General features: G+C 42.5%; 1 protein-coding gene across 1 annotated transcript; it reads right to left on the bottom strand.

Annotated features, from left to right (window-relative positions):
• Positions 1–835: 835 nt before the first annotated feature.
• On the bottom strand, positions 836–9,522 carry LOC104535173 (ras-like protein family member 11A-like). The gene is made up of 4 exons (XM_010184022.1): positions 9,190–9,522; positions 7,737–7,793; positions 5,156–5,238; positions 836–1,407 (listed from the first exon to the last, which is right to left on the bottom strand). Exons 1-4 carry the CDS (start codon positions 9,332–9,334, stop codon positions 940–942), a joined length of 753 nt encoding a protein of 250 aa, XP_010182324.1. The 5' UTR covers positions 9,335–9,522; the 3' UTR covers positions 836–939.
• Between the last annotated feature and the right edge of the window lie 4,900 nt (positions 9,523–14,422).

Below are 14,422 nucleotides of genomic sequence, written 5' to 3'. Positions count from 1 at the left end.
TAAATATGCTTTATGTGAAGGCTTTGTTTCTTTAAAATAGTATCTGGAACTTGAAATCTAACTGGTTTGTGAAAAAAACCAAACAGTTAAATAGCTTTAGGTCACCTCCTTGCTTTTGATTAATACAGTCCATTTTTGTGCAGGTTTTAAACCACGCTGCTCTATTTGTCCCTCTCTCATTGCCAGGAAACCAGAAAAATGAGAAATACACCATTGAGAAACTGACTACAAAATGCAGCTACAAGTATGTATTTTGCCCATATAATCACATTCAGAAACAGTCAATATGCATTTAAAGAAAAGTAATTGAAAAAATAGTGATTTTTAAAAAAATCTCCCTTTGAAAATATACGGTAAGGCTGAAGCTTGAGTGTGAACAAATCTCTCCCCAAGTTGCTAAGAACACTTTCTAAACTGCAATTTAAATCTTTCAGTTACTACTTTTCACTATTTATGCTCTCCATTTACTTTTTGCCTTTACTTTCCAGTCTTGTGACTAAGCAAATCTGGTAAATTTTGCTTGCTCAGTATAGTTCCCATTGCTGTCCTCATGTCTTGCTGTAGCTTATTGCCTATGTTTGGGAATATAACCATCCCCAAGAGTAGTCAGTTCTCTTAAAAGTGGGATTTAATTATTTTTATTAATAAAATCCACATTTTAAATCTAAACTATTTTATTATGTCCCTTTCAAAAAGGAAATCACTTGGGTACAATCTGCTTTTTCAATCACGGTTTCTAAATTCTTGCCTCAAAGAGCAAATTCTGTAAGTTCCTTTGCTGAACGAGCACGGGATTTTTAAGAAAGATGTAGAGACAAAACGAAAGAGCCTCTCACACAACCTGATAGCTGAATTTCAGTGATGCCCCTTATTACCAGCTTATTTTCTTCCCTTTTTTTTTCTTTTCAGAGCTGTAGAAAACAATTTCCGTCGGCTCCATCAAAGTGTAGTGGCAGATTTCCCTTTGGAAGTCAGCGCCTGTTTCAAGCGTCTCTTTAAGTCCTGCATATTTGGAGACTTGGGTCGCACAAGGTGGAGGCCTCTTCGTTTCTCCCCATTGCAGCTCCCGATCATCCTGCTGACCTCCTGGCAAAGCTGCTGGAAGGCTTCGTGCACCCCCTCACAGTTTTCTCGGGCTGACACCTCATAGTAAGTCCCTCCCAGTTCACTGGCCAGCTGGAGTCCTTCTTTGGAGGACACCTGCCTGGCTCGCAGGAGGTCTCCTTTGTTTGCCATCAGAAGCAGGGGGATGTTGGCATTCGGGTGGATCTTGCGGATGTGCTGGTGCAGGGGACGAATGACTCGGTAGCTCTCGTAGTCTGTGATGGAGTAAACAAAAACGAAGCCATCTGCCCAGTAGATCGAACGGTTTATCTGCTCTTGGCAGCAAATGCTGTCAGTGTCATCCTACCGTCAAAACCAAGAGGTGTGAGATTAGAAAAGTGAGAATAGGGAGCAGACAGAGCAAACACTCATACGGCACTGTTAGCTACTCCGAGCTTGGATTTAATGTGTGGCTGTTTCTCAATGTACAGGCAGAAACCTCTCTGACTGCCGGGGAATGTACCATGGACACAAGAAATTTCCACTGTGCCAGTAACATATTGCAGGTAAGAAGGAATGTAGAATGGAGAGGGGTCAGAGCAAATTGGTTGAAAATAAGAGAACAGCCAAAATACTGCTATTGTTTGCTCTGTATACTATTGTACTAAACCAGTGTGACAGGAACCTCTGCTTTTATTGTGGATGAAATGGTGATGGGCATGGTAAGAGCATTATAAAATTCAGCAAGCAAGCCACACTACTGCCAGGGAACAACTGTCCCTCAAGGTGTTTTTTTAGGGCTTTTTCCACTTCTGTGTTCAATGTGTGCATGGACAGAGATTCTCACTAACTCTGTTTGATGAAGCCTGACAGGTTTTTCTGCCATGTAGGTCTCCAGATAGTCAAAGGCAAAGTTACTTCAAAAAAGCAGTTTGTTGCAAATAACCAATTACTGGAACTGAAAAGGAGGTGAAATCTCATTGTTCATTTATAAAGCAGCAGTGTGTCTATATTATTGTTTCACTGGTCACACATTTGTTCAGTCCATCACCGCTCCTACTCAGGCAGCCATAACAATCATCAATGTTGGGAATATGAAACTGAATATGATACTGTGGGCCTTGAAAAGAGATCAGCTCACTTTTCAAGACGAAGCTATTTTCAGCTAATCCTCGCCTCTTTGTTATCCGTGCTGGCGTGTAACCCAGGCAGACAGGGAGGTCACTGCTGCAGTTATTGCCACTATGCTTGGGTTGTAAGAACTGACAGTCCTGTCAATATTACAGCCTTTCTGGAACTTTGTCATTTCTTTCATATCCAACAAGGCACTAAGCATATTCAGTATTTAGCTCTTGAAGTTGGTAGGAATTAGAGGCTTTTGTGTATTTTAGTGAGAGTTTAACTTCATAAATAGAGAGCCCAAACTTTTATTATTATTGCTAAATTCTATTCAAGAAATCTTCATCAACTTCAGTAAGACTATTAGATCATATGTTCCATTATCTATTTACCTATAGAATATATATCTGCCATTCACATTCATTTTAACAGAATTTGCATGTACTCAGCAATCTCCCCAGAGAGATCACTTTTATTTAGACACCTAAATATGAATTATAAAGCTTAACTTCAGGAAGCGGAGGTGGAAAAGAATGAGTAAAACTGGGCAGTTCTTTTATGGTAGGTCAGACAGTAAAAAAACTACTACCAACAAGGCTCTTCTATGTGAGAAGAAGGAAGCTGAATTTCTGAAGACTCAAAGTATAAATTAGGTTAACAGCTTTCAACAGGAGTTCTGCTACCCAACTGCCCTTTGTAAATATTTCAATATTGCCCATATATGGCTCATCATACCTAGCAGTTCTTTGCTAAATCCTGTTAGCAGTGAAATCATTTAACAGATGCTCTTATCACTTCTCTCCCTCTCCAAAACCCTCAAACCCAAAAACCCAAGAGTTGCATGTGGAATCAGAAGGATCCTCACTAGCAGCCTTGTTTAAGAGGCTAATGAGAGTGAACTCAAGGCAGGACAGGGCAGGCTGTGGGAAGAAAGGCAGTTTGCACTGTTGGTGTCTGGATTGTGTCCAATCCGGAGATAATTAGCCACCCTTCACGTCCTGCTAGCCTCTTTTCACCAGCAAGCTCCTTTCACAGGGGGAAAAGAACTAATTGCTCTGGCAAGTGTTTGAAAATGTTTTTTGGAGAAGGTGTACATTCAGAGAGCCCTAATGAGCAGAAATTCTCAGTTACTCCAGCTAGGCCCACCCAGTAGTGAGCTGGATGATTAATCCCCAGTGGAATGCTTTTTTCAGGAAAATCAAAGGCTTAATGGGCTACTTTTTAAATGTAAATCTCTACTCCAGAATTAATTTTGAAACACACAATCATTTGCCATGTATAGACCCAGCAGCAATGAATCGGGGAACAAAACCAGTTATCTGTTTGCTTCTGTTTCTCTCTTTAAACATTAACATTTCCAGTGCAGCTAAAATCCTGAGTGGTTCCACATGACTTCGTCCTGAAACACTGCACTCAGCCTGCACAGTGCAAGAAACTCTATTCCTTAAGGGTTTTACCAAAAAAATCCAACTTATTCTCAGTCTTAACAAGTCCTGTTCAGGAACACTCCCCTCAAATTATTTCAGACGCATCATTTGATGCAAACAGAGATCCAGGCTAAGATCAGCGTGGCTGTGGGAACTGGTGAAACAGTGCAGACCTCTGACTAGGACAAAGAAAATGAAACTCCTTCCTAACAAAATTAAAATAGTTTCTGACTAAGAAACCTCAGCTCTTGGCATTACTAAGCTTTCTGGAGCTCTGGTTACAGCCAGAGAACTTTAGGGCACAGTCTTAATTAAAGCAGGGAAACCAGAAAATAAACATCTATCTGGTGTGAGAATTAAATTCCTTCATTCCCTTCTTTCTCCATAGGATAGAACAGAGAGGGGATTCCCTTTGTAAGTGTTTATCAGGCAGTCCCAATTATGCCTAATCATCACCACCAGCTTCTCTTTGCAGGTCCTCTCCAAGCAAGCTGGCATAGGGCCTTTGTACTATTAAGCCCCACTTGGATATTTGGAGGATTTCCATAGCTGCTTTTGTTTGGTTTTTAGTGTCCAGATTAAATGAAGGGTCTTCTCCTCTGCTCTGGGCATGCTCAACAGCAGCAGGGAGCGTGCAGGTTTAACAAAGCTTTCTGCTTAAATCTACTTCCAGTCATCAGAGAAAATGGAAATGGAAACTCTGGCTGTGGGAGCTTTGCTTATCCTGTCCTGTAAATTCAGGAGGGAACAGTTCTACGGTACAGAAATGAACCCATGCACACATGGGTCCATACAGACTAAACAAGGTACATAAAGCTGTCCAGGGCCAGCCTGAAAGAGGATGAGAGAAGATGGTGTTCCCGTCCAGACATGTATTTGATCAAGTCAGAGCTTAGACTGAGGTTAAGGCCAAACCTAGAAGTTTAGGTCTGATGGTGACAAGGGCATAGAAAGAGGCAGGAAGGTCTAAGCTGAGCCAGCTGGGCCTGTGGGCAGGTGAGGTTTCTGTCATGCAGGGACAAACCATTTGACAGGAAAGCAAACATTCAAGGAGTTGGCAGGAGCAAGCCGGATTATTATTTTACTGCTGTTTAGGCTTAGAATGTAGTAATGTGTATGAAACAGGTTTGTTTAAATTTTGACTTAAAGAAGCCTGATTTAACCTCTTCAAGGGCTCGTTTTGGTGAGGCTTAGGGTACCCCCATTAGTCTTCATTTGGGCGTGAACCCAGGTAATTTTCTGCTTGCAGGGACAAACCATTTGACAGGAAAGCAAACATTCAAGGAGTTGGCAGGAGCAAGCCGGATTATTATTTTACTGCTGTTTAGGCTTAGAATGTAGTAATGTGTATGAAACAGGTTTGTTTAAATTTTGACTTAAAGAAGCCTGATTTAACCTCTTCAAGGGCTCGTTTTGGTGAGGCTTAGGGTTACCCCCATTAGTCTTCATTTGGGCATGAACCCAGGTATTTTTCTGCTGGTAAGTGGAGTTACTTACAGTGCTGACAACAAACATGAGAAAAGAACTGTGCTGTAAAGTACCAATGCACTGAGCAGCCGTTTTACCTCCAGTGAAACAAAAGGTGTATCCTGCACCTGCAGAGAGATCTGCTCCCCATCTATGGTGAACTTTCTTGAATACAAAGCACCTGGTGGAAAAGTAAGAACATGAGTCAGTGGCTGCAACAAAGAAGAAAAAGTACAGCAAGGCAAAATGGAACAAATTCACATTTTTGAGGCTTATAGAAAAATGAATGGTACCAGAGTAGTTGTGTGGCTGTTTACTTAAGTAAGGTGGTTGTGTATTTGCCGTGTGGTCAGATGTTTTGAATGCATACCTAGGATGGTATCTGGGAAAGGCAGCACTTTGTATTGAATCAAATAGTCGAAGTGGGTGCATAAATCCCATTCAGATTTTCAGTCCATACTATTAACTTTTTAAAATGTGGACTGCATATACTTTTATTCTCAAACCAAGATATCCAGGTGTTGTCTGTAAAAGGAGTTTCCCATTGCATTTTTCTGAAAGTCTTTTAAAAAGGAAAGTATTGCCATTTTGGACACAGAGTAAGCGAGTGCATACAAATCACTCAGATGCTCTTTAGGATTCGTGTGACCTTAACAGTAAGAGTTTGGTTGAAATTCCCCAAAATGGGATGCTTCGAATTGGACTTCTGGTTAACCTGAATGACACCAAGTCAGGGCCAAGTGCTAGTTCAAACAATCTAGGACTGATCCAGCTCTAATAAAACCATCACTGTTCTGGGCACTGTTTATTTCATTACTGTGGTGTGGGTCAATGAAAACTTAAGTTTTGATCTCATGAACCATCCATGGTTGGGATAAAGACAGAGATTGATGCCATCATCACTTTTCTTCAGAACTTAATACAAGTCACATGGGTGTGTGAAGAAATGCTGTATCCCCAGCTGTTGTGCACAGCCTTTCAGTCTTGTCCAAATACAATTGGCACTGCTGCATCTGAAACAATTTGTTTCATTTCAAGCATAGAGGAATCCCATCTATTGGACAGTAAGGAATTCAGATTAACCGGGAGGTCTGTTAGTGACAATAACGCTATCACTTCTGAAAGTCATCTTTGGTTCAAGGAAACAGGTGCTTTTCACAGAATCACAGAATCTCAGGAGTTGGAAGGGACCTCGAAAGATCATCCAGTCCAACCCCCCTGCCAGAGCAGGATCACCTAAACTAGGTCACACAGGAACACGTCCAGGTTGGTTTTGAATGTCTCCAGAGAAGGAGAGTGGAAAAAGAGTCTGAGCTCACAGAAACATTTACAATATGAGGAAATTTAGCACAGCAAAGCTTGCTGCCTCTGAATCCAATATTACCACAGTATGTTTTAATGCTGACTCTGAGGTGATCTAGCCCTTTCGGGATTTTTTTTTTTTCCTGAAAACAGATCAGATTCTAAGCTGAAAAGGTGGCACTGTTTTATGGGAAGATACTGCACCTCTGAACCAAGACCAGAAAACATATTATTCCTACTCTGTAATGCATTGCAGAAAAAAGAGCAGGTAATTCCAGACACTGACTGCGCTCTGCCTTATACGCGACTGAAGGAGAAGCATGGTTGAATGATCACAAGTACACTGCCACCTGTTTCTTATTTCTGGCGTATTTATTTCTTCTACAGCATGGCTGTTGGGCTAGTAGCTTAATGAGAAAAGCATGTGGCTCTCAGCAATGTCTCTGGCGGCAATCCATCGCAATGCTCAGAAGTCTTACATGATGTACAGTCTCCCGTAGAAGAGATGAAAGAAAAGAAAGAGAAATAGCATGGCCAACATCAAGGTGATTTCAGGTCAGTGGGAGGGAGCTGTAAGGAGGAGCTTTCAGATTGTATTTCATCAGGCAGGAGGAGATCAAAGGTGTCTTGTACTGCCATCTCCTTTCCTAACTCATCACTCTACATTCAGCATGCATTCCCAAAGTGAAGCAATCACTGTGCTGAATCCTGTCCTCCTTCATGCAAAACCTGTGAGATGGCCTACGTGTGGGATGTGCTAGAAAGTATGAGCATGGTGTACATAGATCCTTTCTACAACACTGGCCAACACAGGTGGCACTTTCTGGGTACAGAGGCTGTGAATTAAAGAGTTCAATGAACATATCCTCTGCGGTGTCAGGATTAAACAAGAAATGCAGTAGAAGTAGTTTGCATGGTCACTTGGCTTATTTTATGGGAAGAAGAATTCAATTTGGAAGTCTCCCTTGTCTTTAAAGCCACTGAAAAAAGGGAGTGCACAGAAAGAGTTCTGAACTGCCTTTTACGCACTTTGGAATTCCTCTGGCTTCCCTGGGGTAGCAGAGAGAGCAGCATTGGGTTTCTCCGGTTTAGTCGATATGCAAGTTGTTCCTCCAGTCTGCATTTTAGTATAGGTATGTCCCCAAGCAAACCTTTTACTCTGATCCTTTTCCATCGAGTTGGAGAAAAAAATAGGTAAAAGGATCATAACTAATGAGCCTTTGATTTGTTGCTTTCATAGCTTCAGGCTATTAACTGAAAATATGCACCTTATGGACATCTAACACTCCTTGGCTTTCCTGTAATGTGCACCAGTCACAAAATAGAGCAGATTTCTTTTCAAGCTATCTGCAGTACTGCAGGAGAAAGCAGACTCACCAGTATTGGCTTCATAGTCTCCAATAAATCTCTTTGTGAGAAAGCGCACAACCAGGGCTGTAAAACAATGAAAAAAATATGGGTCTTCAACATGAACCAAAATCAATCTTTGCAGAACATGTGTAATATCTTACTGGAAGAGTTAGTATAATATGAAACCAAGTTAAGATTTGAATTGCTCACATATTGTTCTGCAAATGCTTCTCTCAACACTGACAAAAAAAAGATCTGGGGCCAGGCTGTGATAACCTAATAAACAGTTTTTTGCAACTTGTATTGGAAATTACCCCTTAGGTTCAGTGTGGGTGTTCAATGTAGGATACGAAGGTTTATTTGTTTGTTGTGATTGCAGGTATAACAATCGGACCTTCGGTTTGAAATCATTTAGAAAAAGAATAACAAGCCAGCAAACTGAAACAAATCCAAATACCACACTTAAGACCTCTGTGTCATGTAAGAAGTGAGGCTGATGGATGTAATGGTTCTTCCCAGCCTTAAAAATCCTCAGTCCTCCTGATGAAACCCATTAGCGATATCTAGTTACATCCAGCAGGCAAACTGCATGTGCTCTGCACACATGGGTCCTGCTGCCGTGCCCTGGGCCTTCTTATTCACCTTAACTTGTGGTGCTTTTTTACACTGTTGGAGTAGAACATTCTCCTTTTTCTTGATCACTTTATAACTTAAAATCCTGTCATGGCAACAGTAACTTTAATTCCTGTAGTGCTTTCATCTCAGCAGATTCCGAATCATTTGTTAAATAAAAAGATATATTCTGCAAACAACTCTATCATAGATTTCATTTAAAATAATAGTTTTTCTCACGGTGGATACTGGGCCACCTCTTTAGTACCCTTAAGTAAAATTGACTGTGCAGCTATCTTCAACAAACTACTTAAAAATAATAGGAAAATGTGGCTGCTTCAAATCCAAAACAAACATTTTACTGAGTGCTGTGGAACCTCAGATGTAGTAAAACAGATCTGGCCTTACTAATTTCTGAAATCATGAACCATATATTCAAAAGCAATAATGCTCGCTTCACCCTCTTCTCTCCTATGGAGAATAATACAGGAAGACACATCTTGTATGCTGTTATTTGTCTGCAGAGCATAAAGCATTTACAACAGGAGAACAGAAACCACTAGTCCCATTTTTGGAGTGTGAAAATTTATACTTGATTAAATAATTTGCTCAAGATCAGGTAGAACCATTTGTAAGTATGGAGCTCCCAACACAGTGCCCTCTCCCCTTAACCACCACCTCACGTTGGTTGCTTGCAGAGACCTACAGCAAATCCACCTCACAAATTACTCACTGCATTTAATAATAAAAAAGTAACTTAAAAGCTGCAGCAGTGAAGGGTTTTCAAAGCCTTGGGTCTGTCAGAGCTGCAAATGAGCTGGTAAGTGCAGGAGCAAGAAAAAGCATGGAGCTACACCTGTGGACTTACCTGTCTTGCCAACACTACTGCCACCCAGGACCACGAGCTTGATGATTTTGTTGGGCACGCAGTCTAATGCCGGATACTCTGGTATGGGGAGCAAGAGAAAGTTAGTAGAATACTGTGACATCGTATCCTGAGAGATGAGACGCATGCCAGAAATGAGAGCTGTTCAACTCCAGGAGGAGTTGGGGGAGAAAAGAAGGAAAACAGCTTCTCGGCGCCTGATCTTGGCTGTATATCCTTGGTTCAAGAAGCCTTCTCATCTCATTGAAGTAGCTTTCCTGAGGAATGTTAGGGCGACTGGCCTCCTCTTCCCGCTGCCTCTGCTCAGACAGCAACTTCGGAAAGCAAAAGGAAACTTTTTGATCAGCCCCCGTGAAAACTGACTCCTCCATTCCCCAGCCAATCACAAGTGAAACCAGGACATTCCTCACGCTGGGCACCAGCGTGTGCCTCCATCAGCCACGCTCCCTCGCTCGCTGCTTTATCTCTCCCTGCTGCCTGTTTTATGTGCTGTCCCTTGGCTCTTTGCTAAGACGAGATTCTTCTGTTTTATAGTCATCACGGTAGCGTCTGCTGCGAGATTCGGTCACCCCCATGCTCGGCTCTAATTCCACTTTGAATAATCCCGTTCTGCCTGTCTGGTTTCTTTGCATTTTCAATTGGCTCCAGCTCCAGCTCTGTTGTTCCCCCTGTCCTATTGTGTCCTGCAGTTGGGCCCCTTGAGTGCTGAAGCTGATGGGACGCTCGTCTTCACGAAAACAAACACATTTTTCCCCCCCCACAGCTTTCAGGCAGCTGTGGGTTATTCCAAAATACCAACTCACATATGTTTCCTCCAGGATACATTTGATCTGCTGGTTTATACATGTTGTTAGTCTTAATGGCCCTCTGGAATGTGGGTTAGCTTTGGGTTGGGACAGTGCAGTTTCTCCAAACATGGAAAAGCAAATTTAGGGCTGGCGACAGGCTTGGGAAAAGGACTCGGTATCCTTCAATGGGGCAAGCCAGACAGCGGGAATGAAGAAAGAATGAGTTCTACAGGAAAACCCAGCGTAGTTTTAAGACAGCTGGCAGCTGCAAGGTCTGTTGGGATGACAGCCTGTAACCGTACACTGGCTACAATCAGCTCTTGGTAATCAGGGATAATTGAGAGGGTAGAAAAAGGGAAGAGCACTGGGGAGGGAATGACCCAGATAGAGCAAAACTGCAAATAATATAAAACAGATGTAAATGAAGCTACAGAAAATATAGTTAGAGTGTTCATCTTTGAAAAACTTCTCAAAAGGAGTCTGCAAGGGGCAGGGGCAGCTTTAGGCAGCAGTGGGAAGAGGTGAGGCTGGTGCAGGCAGCGTATTTCTGGGCCGTGTATTCTGTCACGCTGCGTGGGAGATGTGCATGTTAACAGCAAGTGGCACCAGAAGCTAATCCACCCACAGGTCATGGAGACCTGCGGATACAGATTTTGCCTGTCTTCTCATGCTCCTAGCAGGCAGAAGGTAGGCATGGCTCATGGAGAGGCTGCAGCCACCAAAAAGACATTTTCTGCCCAACTGCTTTCAAGCCACTGCTTTTTTCCCCAGCAGGTTTTAGAGGCCAGGAGTTCAGTTGTTAACTAGCACAAGAGGATGGGAAATTGGGCCAGGACTCCAGATTACCACCCCTTCCCAAAGCACTGGGGGCCAGGTTGTCAAATGATCTCAGTTTCCACGCCAGCATCACAGAGGATGTGCTGAGCGTGAACTGGCTTTAGAAAAATCCAGCTTTGGTGCGCAGCAGCCCAGTGAAAGAAGCACAAGATCCAGAAGATTTATGGATTTGTCACTTTTCTAAGGCTCTGTTTCCCCTCTAAAAACTCCTTCTGAAGCAGGATTTGTGCAGAGTTGCTGTGTAAGCACCAAGTGTTATTACTTTGACCATCATGACAGTCAGATGATGAAGAGGTGGAACAAAATGTCTGGAGGGCTACCCAGCTCGTGGTACTGGGAAGGAGCTGCCAGATCATGTGTTTTTTGGGACATGGCTCCTAGGAGAATGGTTTTCAAATCTTCCAGTGTAAACTTGCTTCCAGATTTTTGCAAATGCCCAAACATTGAATGATCTTGTCCAGGAAATTTCATTACCAGAGTGCTTTAATCTCACACAAGTTTTGTAAAAACAGGGAAAATGAGAGAAGGAATAGGAAAATGCTCAAAATCTTGTGGTCAATTACCAGGGCACTCTGAAATGTGCTATTGAGCTGGACGCATTATAAATTTTGGGATTTGCTAGCAGCAGGATGTAACTGTCTGCCACTCCAAGTGTAGGATCTTGGAACCTTTGTTACCATTTGTTATTAAAAGCATATGCTAGTGAGTAATACAAAAGTATTCATTACAATAGTCCTATAAAAACAAACAGTAATATATCTATCAGCTTTTAGGTGGCCAGAAGCGTTTCAGCCCAGGAAAAAAAGCCAGAGAAGTTAAACAAGATCATGGAGAATATCCTATATGAGCAAAGACATTCCTAGAAGAATACGGATGTGCTGGTTTGCTCCAGAAGAGAAGCAACACAATTTTGGGTAACCAAATGTTGTGCCAGTGCTGAGGAACTCTAGGAGGATCTCACGAAAGCAAGTGAGTGCACATAAAGTCAACAGGTGAGCTTTAGTCTGGATAAATGTAAGGTAATGCATCTAGGGAAAAAGAATATCAACTATGCTTAAATGATGCTGAACTTGGACGTGGCACTCATAGATTAGGAAAGAGACCTTGGAGTCATCACTGGCAGGTCACACTCACCAGCTCAGTGTGCAACAGCAGCCAAAAAAGTCAACAAAATGTTGGCTGTTCTTGAGAGGGAAATGGAGAAGGAGATGTAGGGTGGCATTTTGCTGCTTACATCAATAAACCCTCAGAGCATCCCCATCACCTTGCAGTTCTCTGCACCTCAAATACACAGTGGGGTCTGAAAGGCACAAAGCTGGGCACCAAAACCGATCACGGGTGTGGAGCAGCTGCTGTAGGAGGAGAGATGGGAAAAGCTGTTTCCCATGTGCTTGTACGGACGCTGGTGCTGACACGAGGAGATGCGTGGGGGCAGGAATGAAAGCCCAGTGCTGGAGGAAATGTTGAACTGCTGCTTTTGGCAGCTGTGATGGCTTCTGGTTGCTTAAAACAAATGCAAAAGCAGTTTTAGACGGTGTCTTGGAAGCAGACAAATCGATTTCTAGTTCCTTTGCTGATATGGTTCAATGTAAATTTCTTATGCACTGAGTCCAGGCTTCTTGTGCTTCTCACCAGAGCTTGTTTCCACTCCGTGCAGAAATCCCTGTCCAGATAGAATGGGTTTTAGTAATAATAAGAAAGCAGCATATTCTTCAAAAGTGTTAAATCTATTCTCAAGCTCTCCCCCTGACTCCTGCCCCCAAATTGTAACTTTTCGGCTTTAATTCAGAAAGAATTCATGTAAGATATAGGATAAAAGCCAGAGGTTTTCATATCTGATCCTCATCTGCTTTTCTGGATTGTCAGAACAGGCTTTTCACTGAGTGAAGCCACGCAGAAGGATTCACACTCTAGGAGATTGTATAACCCTTGGCATGTGGCATAAGAATTGTTTTTAAAAGAGATTGTCATTGTTTGTGCACAATGGACTTATATTTAGCTAAGAAAACCATGTTTTAAATTCAAATTCTCTTGGAAAAACAATAGCTTAAATTAGAGGGAGAATGTTTGCAGAACTCAGAGCGACTCTGAAAACATTTGGATGCTTCTCCTTGGGTTGCTCCATGCAAAGATATGCGCCTTCGCATGCTGCACACAGATTAAGTTATTTCCACACCAAATTTCGCACAGATTTATTGATTGGTCTATGTTGCTTTTGGCTAGGGTTTTTAGAAGATTTTCCATGTTTATTGTTGTTGGCACTCCTACACATCTTCAGAGATGAAGCATTTTAAAAATAAAAATATTTGCCATTGCCATAGTGCTTTTCAGATAAAGATTTCAAATAATTTATAATTGCTCCTCAAACAACCACAGATCGATTTTTGCAGCTTTGTCTGTGGGAGGTGAGGAAGGAACAGGACTGAATGTGGTGTGCACGAAGAACCAGACTTTGTCTGCTTGGGATTTCACCTCATGTGGAGCCTGACCATGGGTAAAATCCGGTAAGAATTTGGCTGTGTGCTTCAGCAGCAGCCTCAGATGATGTTGTCTGGGGACAGGACTGCCGTTTTAGCACCATAATTGTACCCAGCACAAAGTTGTTCTGACCCTGAGGTCAAAGGGGAAGGAAGTGTCCTCAGATGCTATTGGGACAGCTGTGACAAATCATATTTAATTCTATTTTGGGATGTAAGGGAGGGAATCATTTAAATATAGAGTGAAATTGGTTAAACACTGTACACATTCCACTATTTCTGTATTTCCTGTTCCTAATTTTGTTGCATTGCCGTTCATGGAAACCCTGTAAGGAGCACGTGTCCTTTTTCACTTCTAGCATATTCTGTAAGCATTTCTTTTTTTAAGGTCACAGATTACTCTCCCTTGGGAACCTGTAGTAGATGACATGGAAAGTACAATGTGTATAACAGAACATCTCTGTGGGTGAGCAACTCAAATAGAATAGAAACATCTTGGCCTCATAAAAAAGGTTGTGCTTTGGAAAGTGAATTGTCCTCCTTTCCTTGCAGATATTCCCACAAGGTCAGGGCCAGAGTAAGGGGGGGCGTGTGGAAACAGCCCTGCCACTGCTGACGGTGTGCTTCACGCACGGCAGGGCTTCCAGCCACCTTCATCAGCACTTCTCAAGAGTGCTCCATTTATAATTAATATAATTAATACAAAACATGAGCCAGGCTCCTTCCAGGTTTGACACAACGCTGTAGATCTTGATCAGCCAGATGACAAAATTTCTACCCTGTCTGCATGAGCGATGTTTTCCTCTGATACGTATTTGGTTTTGATATGCTCTGCTTGAAGGTGATTCAGCAACGTTTTTCACTCCTTCTCCTCCTGTGTTTACATTATACACTGTTGTCATTAGCAGTGCTGTGCTTTCGAAGAGCCCTTACTGTGATTTTTGATGTGTAATGTAGCACGGCAAAGGATTACTGGGTGCAAACCCACTGCCCGGCTCTATCATCACACGAGGCATCGTCGTAAGACCCGTTTGTGGGCGCCGCTAACCACGGAGAAGAGCCTCGGAGACCCGCAGGGCTCGACTCTCCGGGGACGAGGAGGGAAGAGCAAGA

Source organism: Mesitornis unicolor, unplaced genomic scaffold (genome assembly GCF_000695765.1).
Source record: "Mesitornis unicolor isolate BGI_N332 unplaced genomic scaffold, ASM69576v1 scaffold205, whole genome shotgun sequence".
NCBI classification, from domain to species: Eukaryota; Metazoa; Chordata; class Aves; order Mesitornithiformes; family Mesitornithidae; genus Mesitornis; species Mesitornis unicolor.
This window is presented reverse-complemented; position numbering and strand designations above follow the sequence as displayed.